The 14943-nt window shown below is 42.7% G+C and overlaps 2 protein-coding genes across 2 annotated transcripts in view; one reads left to right on the top strand and one right to left on the bottom strand.

Annotated features, from left to right (window-relative positions):
- LOC107562626 (zinc fingers and homeoboxes protein 3-like) overlaps positions 1-6623 on the top strand; it is a 22296-nt gene extending 15673 nt beyond the window's left edge. Inside the window, exons 2-3 of the mRNA XM_016247296.1 lie at positions 1187-4568; positions 4693-6623. Of these exons, the coding sequence (XP_016102782.1) occupies positions 1325-4568; positions 4693-4697 (3249 nt within the window). The 5' untranslated portion in view covers positions 1187-1324 and the 3' untranslated portion in view covers positions 4698-6623. The remainder of the gene's footprint in view (positions 1-1186; positions 4569-4692) is intronic.
- Positions 6624-7148: 525 nt separating this feature from the next.
- LOC107562619 (1-phosphatidylinositol 4,5-bisphosphate phosphodiesterase gamma-1-like) overlaps positions 7149-14943 on the bottom strand; it is a 60301-nt gene continuing 52506 nt past the window's right edge. The window contains exons 27-33 of the mRNA XM_016247283.1: positions 14599-14823; positions 14374-14522; positions 10266-10380; positions 10000-10161; positions 9634-9722; positions 9312-9556; positions 7149-7176 (exon numbers count right to left, since the gene is read on the bottom strand). Coding sequence (XP_016102769.1) covers positions 7149-7176; positions 9312-9556; positions 9634-9722; positions 10000-10161; positions 10266-10380; positions 14374-14522; positions 14599-14823 — 1013 coding nt within the window. The remainder of the gene's footprint in view (positions 7177-9311; positions 9557-9633; positions 9723-9999; positions 10162-10265; positions 10381-14373; positions 14523-14598; positions 14824-14943) is intronic.

The raw sequence follows: 14943 nt of genomic DNA, 5'->3' as shown, positions 1-14943 counted from the left end.
CCAGTCAATATAGTATAAGTACCTAGTAGTATAGACAAAACCCAAATTTTCTTTTAGCCAAACCCATTTCAAACAAGGTTATCTTATTATATTATTGTTACCTTATAGACTCAAGAATACATCCATTCCAGACACGGAAGATGCTCTGATTTGAATTTACAACATTTATTTTACCAAGCAAATGTGTTAGAAGTACACACACATAAATTTAAATAAAGACGAACCCCCGGCTGGCTGGCCATTGGTCCCTTTCTCTGTGTCAGACTTAACTTGCTTGTTGTTGTCTTCTAAATAATGCCACGAGTGGGGCTTGAGGAAGTGACGTCGCCTGCGTCTGCGCAGTGCGACCTGATGCAGTGAGAGACAGGAAACAGAAATACTGCAAAATAATAATAATAACGCGACTAAACGAGAACGAAATAACGTTATAACATTTAGTTTTGTCTCGTTTTGGTCAACGAAAATGAAGAGACATTTTAGCATAGTTTTTATTTTGTAAACCACATTTAGTCTCGTTTTTATTCATCAACAATATTGCATTATACGTTTAATTACAGTCATCGTCACATGACCAGCATTTACGATGCGTCTCGTTTTCGTCACGTGATAAAGGTTCGTTGACGACGATATTTAGTCATAATTTTTGTCGACGAAAGCAACACTACATGTTCCTGGGTATGTTTGCAGTCTAAGATTAGTGAATTGAAAGTGACCTATATTTCTAGTAGGCCTTGGCAGTTGTAGCCATTTGAATCAGAAATTAACTGCAGTGCTTTTTTTCTTGCGTGTTGTTGTTTACTGAATACACTGTTGAACATAAGTATGTATGTATATTGAAATTTATGTTTTTTCACATTTTTGATATGATAAAATCAATCGCTTTTGATGGATAGCATGTCATTGATCTAAACTGCAAAAGTTAAACTTTTTCAGAGAGAGGGGATAGGGTGGGATGGGGTGTGAGAACGCTCCTTAAACAGATTGAGAGGCCATAAAAGGTTCTTTGAAAGTAGCTCAGTCATCAGAGACAGCCATAAAAGCAGCTCTTCTCTTCTCTTTTATACTGTAAGTGAAAAGACGTTTAAAGATAGAAGGTCAATAGGCAGCTTTTTGTTATTTTAGTATAATAACTAAATTAAGCTTGATTTCTGTGGTTCTTAAAAGCTGTTGTGTTTTGTCTTTACAGATGCTCTGATGCCTGAAACCATTAAGGTCATGTAATACTTATAATGACCTGATGATAATGTCTACCAACAAGTTCTATAAGAGTGGATAACCATAATAATTAATCAGGACTCTCACTGGAGACCAAGTAGACAGCACCATGGCTAGCAAGAGGAAGTCCACCATTCCGTGCATGATTCCTGTAAAAGCCATGCATCTGCATGACTTTGAACGGGGCAGACTTTCCCCTCCAATCAAGGACATTGGCTTTTCCCTTACAGAGGAAGCAAGTGGAAAAAGCAGTCAAAGTTTGGATGAGTCCTCTGGGCAAGAAGCAGGTGATACCCATAAAGATGCAGACATTTACACTTGTAGGCTATGTAACTTTGAGACCAAGGACCTAAATCTTTTCCTCGATCATGTCTACTGTGGGCACCCAGATTTCCGCATTGACCCTTGTTTTCGTTGTGTGGATTGCGGGACAAGTGCTACAAAATTTGAGGGCTTAGCACTGCACAATGCCCGTGTCCATCCCAGTACAATAACCACCACACTTCAGCTCAAAAAGAAGGACAATAGAATCATAGTAGAGCAGAATCTTTGCGTGGAACCTTGTGAAAGCACTAGCTCTAAAGAAACTGAGATATCCATCACCAAGACACCAATCATGAAAATGTTGAAGGGTAAATCAGAACCCAAAAAGATTGTAGTTTCCCACCCTGCAACTGATGACCCTCCCCCCGTTATTACCAAAGTGGTGGAGAAAAGTGACTCTCCTGCAGTTACAGTCACTCGTGTGCCCACTATTGTACACAATGGAGCAGCCAGCAAAGTTGCCCTGCCGTCGGCCATACAGATTGTTAATGGCTCTGGGGCTTTGCCCATTCTGAAGACAGCTGTTACACAAGTTGTATCTGTTGTGCAGAACAGAAGTCTCAATCAACAATCTGCTCCAATCACTGTCTCCTCATCCCATTCCTCTTCGGCATCCTCCTCATCAAGTACTAAGAACCTTCCAAAAGTAATGATCCCCCTCAGCAGCATTCCCACCTACAATGCATCCATGGACAATAGCAGTTTCTTAAAGACATCCTTTAGCAAGTTCCCTTATCCAACCAAGGCTGAGCTTTGCTACCTTACTGTAGTCACCAAGTACCCCGAGGAGCAGATCAAGATCTGGTTCACAGCGCAGAGGCTGAAACAAGGAATCAGCTGGTCTCCAGAGGAAATAGAAGATGCCCGCAGAAAAATGTTCAATACGATCATACAGGCAGCACCCTCAAATAGCCAACAGCAACGTCAGACCCACCACACCACTACTCGGCCAACTATCACAGTTCTGGGCACAACTGGCATCCCTCACATCTTACAAGGTAGCCTGGTTGGCCAAGGAGGGGTGATTGTCACGCAGCCAATGATGGCTAATGGAATTCAGGTCAGCAGTGCCCCTGTTGCATTAGCCGTAACACCTAAACCTCAGGCTGCTGCAAAGCCGATGATGCAGGCCAGACCCGCTGCAGCCCTGGTAGCCGATAAAGGAATCAGCATGGTTTTAGGCACTGTTGGTAGCAGCAGTAGTGGAAATTGCAGTAGTAGCAGCAGCAATGCTAGCAGCAGTTCAAGCAGTATTAGCAGTACTAGCAGCTTATGTAGCCAGGCTAGCCTGATCAGTATTGGTAGCAGCAGCACTGCTAAGTCAAATAGCAACAGCAACATTAAGGTCAATACACCGGGTACTGATGCCACTTGCATTCAAAGCAACGGTACTATTGTGAAAAGTGAGAGTAAAGGCAATTCTGAGGCTAAAAGCAACATTAACAGCAAGAACAATGTTTCAGATGCCAGTACCACTCCAACCACGACCGCGGCATCTACAACTACAACAGATAGCGCAGTACCAAGTAAATCAGACTCTCCTGTCTCTGTGAACTCGCGCATATTCTCCACCACTAACTTCCTGGACCCCAGCTTTAACAAAACCAAAAAGTCCCAGGAACAGCTGGCAGCCTTAAAGGAGAGCTTCCTTGTTAGCCAGTTTCCTAATCAAGAGGAAGTAGACCGACTTATAAGCCTAACTGGTCTGTCTGTACGTGAAGTACGGAAATGGTTCAGCGACCGCCGCTACCACTTCCGGAATCTGAAGGGTTCAAGGTCAAGTGGCGGAGGTCAGACTGTTACAGCTAGTGGTAGCATTTCCCAACTGGATACTCTTGCTGCTGTAGACCTGTCTGAAAACAGTACACCCCTAGAGAGGCCCAAAACTCCCCAGCAGTCACCTCTCAGCCCCTCACAGGCATCATCCCCACCAACTCCAACACGGCGTCCTCCACGCCCCCCATCACCAGATTTCACGGCGATACGGTACAAAGAGCGGGAGCCCCACCAGGTTCGTGCTTTGGAGGCCAGCTTTGCACAGGACCCAGATCCATCTAGTGAAGAAGTTGACCGGTTAAGAGCAGAAACAAAGATGACTCGCCGTGAGATCCACGGTTGGTTTGCTGAGCGACGGAGGAGGATAGCAGCAGAGAAGAAGAAAGAGGAAGCTGAGAGGGCAGAAAGGGAAGATGATGATGCAGTGGGAGAGACAGAGGAGCATGGAATATACAAGGAAAAAAGCAGCAATGAGGAGGCCCATGAAGCTGAAGATTCCTCCAAGGAAGCGCAACAAGACAAAGAGGACAAACAGAAGGATGAGAGCGGCACCGAGCCGAAAGTTAACCCTATCAAAATCAATCTCAAAATGCTGAAAGTTACTGAATCTAATGGAAAAGGTGAGCCAGAGGACAGTCAACCGAATGAGGCTACTAAGGTGGCACAATCTATCTCTCAGACAACTGTTCCTCAGACCTCCCCATACCGAGGAAAGAAGACGCCCGAACAGCTCCACCTGCTGAAGAAAGTCTTTGCACGCACCCACTGGCCCAGTAGTCCGCAGTACAATGAGCTGATAACTAAAACGGGCCTACTGCGACCAGAGGTGGTACGTTGGTTTGGAGATTGCCGCTATGTCCTAAAGAACGGTCAGCTCAAGTGGCTTGAGAGTTACCAGACCATGGTAGACGAGGAAGACTTCCAGAAAGATAACATTAGCATCCTAAAGGAGCACCTAGACAAGCATGGTAAACTAGATGAGACTAAGTTAGAGGAGATTGTCAAATCAAGTGGGTTAGGTGAGGAATCAATCCGGCGGTGGTTTGCCAATAAGACACCACCTTTATTGGAGGAAAGGAACTCTGAGAGCAAAGGAGGTGTGATGACTGAATCATCATCTGTAACCCCAACTGAAGCTGCTACGGCGTCACAGCATCCAGACCATGAAGATGAAAAGGTGGAGCAGTCAGGAAGCAACCTAATATCTAAGGATCAAACCACAGTAGTTGACATCTCAACAAATACTAAACAAGGTGATTCATTTTCTGCCATCTCAGCCATGAATTATATTGTATCCTATTTAAGGATAGGATTAGCCGTTAGATTGTGTCCAATGTGAGGTTGTTGTGTTTAATACTTGTTTGTTCATTTTCGCAGTCTAACTGAAGAGGAGAGTGGATGCATGAATGAATGTGAAGCGATATCAGCCCATGGGATTACAGCACATGTGGCCTTTAATTGAAGGCTTTTTTTAAACCGATTAAACTTTAACAGGAGCACTGGCAAACACCTCTGTAAAAAGAAAAAAAACCCCTCCCCAAATGAATATTTTCCATTACTAGCTGTAAGACATGGTGTGGATTATCAGGATGCACCCCTTCACCAGCCAGCTGCTTTTTCTATTTGGATGGGATAGAGGGGAAAACAGACCGTAGCTTCGTGAAGTGAGAGACCCAAGTTGAAGTCCACAGAGAAGTTTTTCTTGGATGTGAATTTCCTGTCTTTTTCGTCTGGGGAGGAATTACCATTTGTAGGGAACTTATGGTGGTACTAAGCGCAAACTGCACAGCGCTCATTGAGCCCTTTTGTAATTCTTAAAATATGACTTAATTGCACCTCAGAGAGGTTGAGTTGTATGCTGCAGGTGAGCAGCAATACCACAGCACATTTTTTTCCCCCCTGAAATGTCATTCAAAGTAAAAGAACCCCTAAAGTCATGACTATTTGTGACGAAACTGATTCACCAGTGTGAACGCTTAGGCTTGTATGATTTTTACAAATACTATTTGCAGAATAAATTTAATATTACAAAAAAATGGTCATGGATTTTCAGGCTTGGGGAAAAAAAAAACCCACTCATTGTTGAATAAGTAGTTTATTCTCAGGCTTGATTATGTTTCATATGAAAAGCAAAATTAAAACGTATACGTCCTCCAATATAGCATAGGCACATTACAGGAAAGGCTTGGTTGTAAATAAGAACATTGGTAACAAAACACTGATGCAAGAAAACAGAAAAAGGCATACATGTCCAACAGGGAAATCTTTCGTTGATGTATATATGTATACATACACCAAGGCACATTAAAGATGAGGCAAGAAAATAGCAGAAACTAATTTACAGACTGGAGAAGGGCTACAGAAGTACAAGGAGAGGGATTAATGCTTAAAACTAATTGAGGGAATGTTGGCTAATTAGGAATAAATGTAAGGGAACTTGAACAAATTCCCTCTGAAGGCATCTGGCCTCGTCTTTTCCTCTCAAAGCTCAGGAAGTGATTATGGTCCCTGTGTCTTTCTGTAATATTTCTAGATTGCGTAATGCAAATTGCTATATACACTGATCATTGCAAAAGACTAAAAAATAAAAAAAGTGTTATGACAGAATTTATGCATGCATCCAAAGGCGCAAGCCAGTTGCTTGAATCGCACATCCCTCCGTGTTAAAATGCCCCTCGTTTACAATTTTCAAATTAATTAGCATTTCTGTACACACCCAAACAGTGGAACATATAACAATGTAACACTATAATTTGAGGAGTACATTCTGGAGCATCTTTCAGACTCTGAGCTGTCATGCACAGAACCAAATAAATACTGTGACAATAGTGGCATAACGTAGCAGCCACAAGGCAAAAAAGGGGGAAAAGGCAAACAAGCTCTCCATAGTCATCTTGCTCCATAAAAATGCACCTGGACCCCATGATCAAACAGAGAGGCAGGTAAAGCATCAGAGATGGAAAAGCAATGCGACAGCATCACAATGGCTTCTGTATACGGCTGTTAGACACGAAACGATTGGCAGAACTACATGGCATGTGTATATGTGTGCAGTTCAGTAACATCTCAACCTCTACTGGCTAAACAAGAGAACTGCGTGAAACTTAGAGCTACAATAAATATGGCCTTGTTTTCGCTATACATCAACTGTGAATACTGAGGTTTAGCAGTCTTAGCCTGTTCATCAATCAGTGACAATTCGTATTAGGGCAATACTTTGACAACACAAAACTAGATGACTGCTTGGCACAAGGTATACATCTATAGAAAGACTGACCAAAATGCCCTTACTCCTGTCCACAGAAGAAGAAAAAAAATGTATCATGAGAATTATTCAACGCTCAGGGTGTTCTACTAACCCAAAGAACAGAGACAGACTTATTTGGTCTCGATTTCTTGTATAAACCTACCTTTGGCTTTCTTAAAGGGATAGTTCACGCAAAAATGAAAATGTGATGTTTATCTGCTTACCCCCAGGGCATCCAAGATGTAGGTGACTTTGTTTCTTCAGTAGAACACAAACGAAGATGTTTAACTCAAACCGTTGCAGTCTGTCAGTCATATAATGGAAGTGAATGGGAATCACGACTTTGACAGTCTGAAAAACATACACAAACAAAACCAAATTAAACCCTGCGGCTCGTGACGATACATTGATGTGTAAAGACACGAAACGATCGGTCTGTGCAAGAAACTGAACAGTATTTATATAGTTTTTTACCTCTGATGCACTGCAGTGTCTGAACTGTCCTGAGCACGTCCTCGACAGCAGGCGCGTGACGCGTCGTCTAATTGCTTTATGGCAGATCGACTTATAAGTGCATTACGGCCACCTATCTCTCAAATGGACCATTGACACGCCTAATTGAGAGTGTCAATGGTCCATTTGAGAGATAGGTGGCAGTAATGCACTTATAAGTCTGAGATCTGCCAAAAAGCAAGACGACGACACGTCACGTGCTGGATGTTTTGAACACTCAGGACAGCTCAGACTTCGCAGTGCATCAGAGGTAAAAAAAACTATATAAATACTGTTCAGTTTCTTGCACAGACCGATCGTTTCATGTCTTTACACATCAATGTATCGTCACGAGCCGCAGAGTTTTATTTGTGTATGTTTTTTTTACTCATAAAGCCGTGATTCCCATTCACTTCCATTATATGACTGACAGACTGCAACGGTTTGAGTTAAAAATCATCATATGTGTTCTACTGAAGAAAAAGTCACCTACATCTTGGATGCCCTGGGGGTAAGCAGATAAACATCACATTTTCATTTTTGGGTGAACTATCCCTTTAAAACAGACATCATGGTTAACACGCTACTAAAGGTACTAAATCATACATAAAATGTCCTACCTATTTGACCTGATAAGACTACACCATAAAAAGCCTTCAGGAACAAGACTTTTCAATTGCTAAAGTGTGGAGGAACAGTAAACGATAAATCACAGAAATGGTTTTAGAGGGATAAAACGGTCTGAAATGAGATGGTCCAAGTTCTGTTCTGTAAACTAAATACGCAACGTTTCCACAAAGCTCTCGCAGCTCCAAAACCCCACCTGAGCCGTTTGTGAATTCAAGTCCACCCGTGCAGACTGGCAAAACATAAAACAAGGAGAGTGATATTGCTCTCTGGTCACTTGATAACTTCATAATTTCGAGCAGATCAGCTGCAGCGTTTTTCTAACCACACACACACACACACACACATATAAGCCAGAGAGATACAGTAAAGAAAAAGTATTATTACTCCATAAATGTTAACCTGGAATCGGTTTCAAAGTGATGAATGATACAACCCCCACTCAATTTTGAAACATTGGCCTTTGTCGTCCACCCAAACGCTGTCCCCGAGTCAGAACACCCCCGTCCCGTCCGCAGGTTCAGATTGTAGCTAAGCAGATAATTGTTAGTTTCTGTCCGTGAGCCAAAGCTCCGTCACGCTCCGCAAGCCCCTCTGCCACTCGCGTGGCCCTGAGCGGGAGAGAGTCGCAGAGAGAGGGAGATCTGTAACATACTCGTATAGAAAAAAATTACATTATGAACGTTTAAAACATGTTTAAATAATAAAAAGAATCTGAAATGAAATAAAGATCTGGAGTGAGAGGCTCTTTGAGAGCAGATCAGCTGCAACGTTTTTCTAACCACACACACACACACACACACATATAAGCCAGAGAGATACAGTAAAGAAAAAGTATTATTACTCCATAAATGTTAACCTGGAATCGGTTTCAAAGTGATGAATGATACAACCCCCACTCAAGGTAAAATAATCCATGTGGCATCAGGGGTTCAACCGTCATTTTATGAAGCTACGAGAATACTTTTTGAGCACAAAAGTAAAAAAAATAAAATAAAAAAGACTTTATTGAACAATCCGTCTCCTCCGCATCACCCTAGCGTGTCACGCGGATACGTTGTTTTCGTTCAAATCAAAGCGTAAACGATGTAAACAACATATCCGCGTTGACACAGCTGACACAGAACAGCATACACAATTTACGTTCAGAATTTTTTTTTTTTTTTTTTGTGCTTAAAGTAATCTTGTAACTTTGTAAAATTACGGTTGAACCCCTGATGCCACATGGACTATTTTACTGATCTCCTTGCTACGTTTCTAGACGTTGATGGTGGTAGTTACCTTGCTGTCTATGGGAGGGTCAGAGAGCTCTCAGATTCCATCAAAAATATCTTAACTTGTGTTCCGAAGATGAACGAAGGTCTTACGGGTTTGGAACGACATGAGGGTGAGTAATTAATGACAGAATTTCCATTTTTGGGTGAACTATCCCTTTAATTTCAGTTAATCGCTTTGATGCCGTGTCTGGTGGAAGCCGTTTAGCCCTTAACTAAGTTAGGACATTTTGATACTTACAGCAGTTCTTGTTAAAACTTCTGAGAATAATTTGCTGACGCAGGTACAAAAATACTTTTTTTGTGCAGACTCAAAAGTTAAATGTCGTAAAAATGTAAATTGAACATCTTTCAACCAAGCGTACCTCCTGCTCTCGTTGTCCAGCAGCGTCTCCTGGGACACTCTGAAGTCCTCCAGTGGTGACTGGTAGCGGGCCTCGAACGAGCCCTCCCGCCCATGGTATCCCAGCGCCTGGCCCGGAGACGAGGGCAGGGGGGATGTGGAGGAGACGGAGCTGGTGTCCCCCGTACGCTCCCGGCCCACCTGCATGGCTATGGCCCCCGCCGCCGACAAGGGACTCAACATCTCGCCGTTCTCATGCTGCAGAAGAGAACCAGGTTGCCATCACGATACAGCACACTCATTTAAGTCGATTAATCAAGGTACATGATGCGCACCCTTCCTCTGACGATGTCCATGTGCACCAGCAGGGACGCCAACTCCAGATCCTCACTGTAGCTGTTCTTGAGCGGGACAGACCGGTAGCCTACAGACAGACATCAGTGACATTGTTTTTTACATTCCTTAAAGGATGAACTCACGGGTTCTCCTGGAGGGCCGACGTTCCTCCTGAGTTCAGCTCCAACTCATCGTGGAGGTTTCTAGTAAACCTTGATTAGTTACCAATCAGAAACGTCCAGGCAGGTGTGTTGGGACGAGTTGGAGCTGAACTCTGCAGGACCGAGTTTGGACGGCCCTGATTTAGACCAAGTAAACGTTCCCTTTGAAAGCACAAAGGCGCTAATTTTTTTGGCGAGCCGTACCGGTTTTGAGGCAGTTGATGGGGAACGTTGCCTGGGCGAGAAAGTTCTGGTCGTTGAACATGTCGATTTCATAGACCACGAAGCGCAGGAAGGCAAAGGAAGGATTGCACACGGTGAATCGGAAGGGTTTCCTGGGCCAGGTGGGGTTCAGACCGTTGTCCGCTGAGAGTAAAACAGGTAAATCTTTTAGTGATCCCGCTTACCCCATCAACATTTGTTCTTAGGTGGTGGTGTTGTTGTAGGAGATGTTTGCATCTACACCTCACCTTCAGAGTCCGTCCTCTGCTTGGCATTGTCATATTCTGCTCCACAAACTTCGATCTCGATGAGAGGGCAAACGATACCTCGACCGTGTTTGGGCAGATGGCGTGCTCCCAAAACCTTAAAACACACCAACGTTCAGTTCAGTCCTTCATTTGCAACTACTTAGTCACTCTCACACGATCAGTATTGGCTGATCACCTGGCGAACAAAAGCGCAGTCTGGAGAACAAATGCTGTATGTGTCTTTTAAAACGCCGGGAACGGCATTCCCGCTTTTTATTATGGACGGATGCGCTTTGTTGGCCTTTTTTTGGACTATTGAAAAATAACACCCATTCACTGCCATTATAAAGCTTGGAAGAGCCAGGATGTTTTTTAATATAACTCCTATTGTATTCGTCTGAAAGAAGAAAGGTGCATACACCTAGGATGGCTTGAGCGTGAGTAAATCATGGGCTAATTTTCATTTTTGGATGAACTATCCCTTTAATTCAAAGGGAAAACATTAATTATTTTCTTTTCTTCGTTTACACCCTATTGACAGATATTTCTTTTTTAAAAACACACTCACTTCATTTTCTTTAATTTCTCAGACAACAAGACTTCACATGTTCAAACTGCATCTCAAGTAAATGTATCTTGATTTAAGGATGTTTGTATTGGAAAACAAGACGAAATTACAGAGGAAGATATTCATATTCTGCAGTGCATTAGGGCTGTCAAAAAAAATTAGAATTTCCAATATTCGTCGAATTTAAAATAAAAATCCACACTCGAATGCAAAAACGTTGCATTCGAATTTCAGGTGTGTGTTAAGCAGGCAGCCTTATCAGCGGCGCACAAGATGCGATGACGATGTAAGTGTCGTTGCATTATAATGTTTTTGTTAGTCTGTGCAGTTAAAGCCACTAGATGCAGCGCTGCTGCGTTGTTCATTTAAAATATTGCGGAAAAAGAGAACTTCAATGCGGAGAAGATCTTGTTTACATCAAAACTGAAACCAAGCCATTCACACAGAACACATATTTCGCACATTTTCTAGAGGGACATCTATCACCATTGCACTCGCATCTCGCACAAAGGAGCCACATGTTTAAAAAGCCATGTAAAATTAATGCAAGTTTAACTTTGAAAAAAATCCCACTGCATCTCATGTTTTTAAATGAAAAATGTACTCTGTGTGATTGGCTTTCCGCCCTTTGTTTTAAACGATGCATACATGCATGATGCGGTTTTGTTTATAGTTGTTTAAGCAACTTAATTATAATTGGTTTAGAAACATTATTTTAAACATTATGCACTTTTTTTCCACAGATAGTCATGTTATCTTATGCTTTGAATAAACGTGCATTAGTAATGTTTTGCTCGATGCGCCCTCTTGTGGCCTCAGGAGAGAAGCCTAAAGCTATTTTTCACCATAACTGAAATTATGCATTTTAGAATTCAAATTTTGATAATATTTAAGTACAAAATTCAAATTTAGTTTTTCAGCCATTCCGACAGCCCTACAGTGCATACAACATTCAGTGCCATGATCTCATGAATTTAAGGCTTTCTGCTCTGACTTTTTAGGCCTTAATTAGTGGAAGGGCAAATTTGGACCCGGAGAGACCCCGTCTAACGGTTGGGTTATAGCCTATTGCAGTGCAGCATGCATGTGTACCTCTATGCAGACTGTGATGGGCTCCACTCCTCTCAGAGAGTGCCGGTCAAACGGGTCGAAGGTGTCGTCTCTCATGATCGACGGCTGCAGCACGTAACCGCTCCTGCCGTTCAGCATGAAGAGCGCCTGATTCATCTGCATGGGCTTATCTGCAGAGAAATGGTCACACTGTTCAATGCCAGGATGCACACAGAGGAGGAGGAGGAGAGAGAGCTCTGTGCTCACCGGCGGTCTGGAAGTTAAGGGCCACCAGCTGACTGCCACACAGCCACATGGGTAACGGGTCGTAGTTGGACGAGTCCAGGCGCTGACCGCGAGGGTAGATCCGTGAGAGCTGCAGCCGGTTGTACTGCAGGAACTTCTTTCCTTTGATACGGTTCACATACTTCTCCGCTTTGGTCTCAGGAAATGAGGACATGTCCCGGAAACAGGCCCGCTCCGTCCCGATTTCTGTAAGAGACAGAAGATATCTTAGGGTTTATGTTGAGGAGCTAAGGACCCAAATGCGTACTGTTGGCACGCGTGTAGGAACAGGTTTGGGCAACAGACCACCATGGGAAAAGGGTTTTCAGTTTTTTTCTGGTTGGGACAAACTCGCTGTGCTATGCCAATACACTAAACTCAACCCTGAGTTGAGCATGTCACCTATCAGCATGTTTATAACAATAGAGAAATAAAACCGTTGTAGTCCTGCACTCATTCTATAATGATAGCTGGTGTGATTTTATACAACGTGGTCAAGTTTCAAGTAAAATACATCCGCAGTAATTTATAGATATGGTGACTATCTGATTTGTATGCACTGTTTATTTGGCTATTAAGTTTCCCAGAGAGTGGAAAACTAACTAACTAGACCAATTGTGTGAACCTAATTGTGAGTGTATAAAAGTGTTAAGAGAGATGTTTAAAACACACCAACGTTCAGTTCAGTCCTTCATTTGCAACTACTTAGTCACTCTCACACGATCAGTATTGGCTGATCACCTGGCGAACAAAAGCGCAGTCTGGAGAACAAATGCTGTATGTGTCTTTTAAAACGCCGGGAACGGCATTCCCGCTTTTTATTATGGACGGATGCGCTTTGTTGGCCTTTTTTTGGACTATTGAAAAATAACACCCATTCACTGCCATTATAAAGCTTGGAAGAGCCAGGATGTTTTTTAATATAACTCCTATTGTATTCGTCTGAAAGAAGAAAGGTGCATACACCTAGGATGGCTTGAGCGTGAGTAAATCATGGGCTAATTTTCATTTTTGGATGAACTATCCCTTTAATTCAAAGGGAAAACATTAATTATTTTATTTTCTTCGTTTACACCCTATTGACAGATATTTCTTTTTTAAAAACACACTCACTTCATTTTCTTTAATTTCTCAGACAACAAGACTTCACATGTTCAAACTGCATCTCAAGTAAATGTATCTTGATTTAAGGATGTTTGTATTGGAAAACAAGACGAAATTACAGAGGAAGATATTCATATTCTGCAGTGCATTAGGGCTGTCAAAAAAAATTAGAATTTCCAATATTCGTCGAATTTAAAATAAAAATCCACACTCGAATGCAAAAACGTTGCATTCGAATTTCAGGTGTGTGTTAAGCAGGCAGCCTTATCAGCGGCGCACAAGATGCGATGACGATGTAAGTGTCGTTGCATTATAATGTTTTTGTTAGTCTGTGCAGTTAAAGCCACTAGATGCAGCGCTGCTGCGTTGTTCATTTAAAATATTGCGGAAAAAGAGAACTTCAATGCGGAGAAGATCTTGTTTACATCAAAACTGAAACCAAGCCATTCACACAGAACACATATTTCGCACATTTTCTAGAGGGACATCTATCACCATTGCACTCGCATCTCGCACAAAGGAGCCACATGTTTAAAAAGCCATGTAAAATTAATGCAAGTTTAACTTTGAAAAAAATCCCACTGCATCTCATGTTTTTAAATGAAAAATGTACTCTGTGTGATTGGCTTTCCGCCCTTTGTTTTAAACGATGCATACATGCATGATGCGGTTTTGTTTATAGTTGTTTAAGCAACTTAATTATAATTGGTTTAGAAACATTATTTTAAACATTATGCACTTTTTTTCCACAGATAGTCATGTTATCTTATGCTTTGAATAAACGTGCATTAGTAATGTTTTGCTCGATGCGCCCTCTTGTGGCCTCAGGAGAGAAGCCTAAAGCTATTTTTCACCATAACTGAAATTATGCATTTTAGAATTCAAATTTTGATAATATTTAAGTACAAAATTCAAATTTAGTTTTTCAGCCATTCCGACAGCCCTACAGTGCATACAACATTCAGTGCCATGATCTCATGAATTTAAGGCTTTCTGCTCTGACTTTTTAGGCCTTAATTAGTGGAAGGGCAAATTTGGACCCGGAGAGACCCCGTCTAACGGTTGGGTTATAGCCTATTGCAGTGCAGCATGCATGTGTACCTCTATGCAGACTGTGATGGGCTCCACTCCTCTCAGAGAGTGCCGGTCAAACGGGTCGAAGGTGTCGTCTCTCATGATCGACGGCTGCAGCACGTAACCGCTCCTGCCGTTCAGCATGAAGAGCGCCTGATTCATCTGCATGGGCTTATCTGCAGAGAAATGGTCACACTGTTCAATGCCAGGATGCACACAGAGGAGGAGGAGGAGAGAGAGCTCTGTGCTCACCGGCGGTCTGGAAGTTAAGGGCCACCAGCTGACTGCCACACAGCCACATGGGTAACGGGTCGTAGTTGGACGAGTCCAGGCGCTGACCGCGAGGGTAGATCCGTGAGAGCTGCAGCCGGTTGTACTGCAGGAACTTCTTTCCTTTGATACGGTTCACATACTTCTCCGCTTTGGTCTCAGGAAATGAGGACATGTCCCGGAAACAGGCCCGCTCCGTCCCGATTTCTGTAAGAGACAGAAGATATCTTAGGGTTTATGTTGAGGAGCTAAGGACCCAAATGCGTACTGTTGGCACGCGTGTAGGAACAGGTTTGGGCAACAGACCACCATGGGAAAAGGGTTTTC

The sequence above is a fragment of the Sinocyclocheilus grahami genome, unplaced genomic scaffold, assembly GCF_001515645.1.
Source record: "Sinocyclocheilus grahami isolate Dianchi unplaced genomic scaffold, SAMN03320097.WGS_v1.1 scaffold830.1, whole genome shotgun sequence".
Taxonomy (NCBI): Eukaryota; Metazoa; Chordata; class Actinopteri; order Cypriniformes; family Cyprinidae; genus Sinocyclocheilus; species Sinocyclocheilus grahami.
Note: the sequence above shows the minus strand (reverse complement) of the source record. Positions and strands in the feature narration are given on the sequence as shown.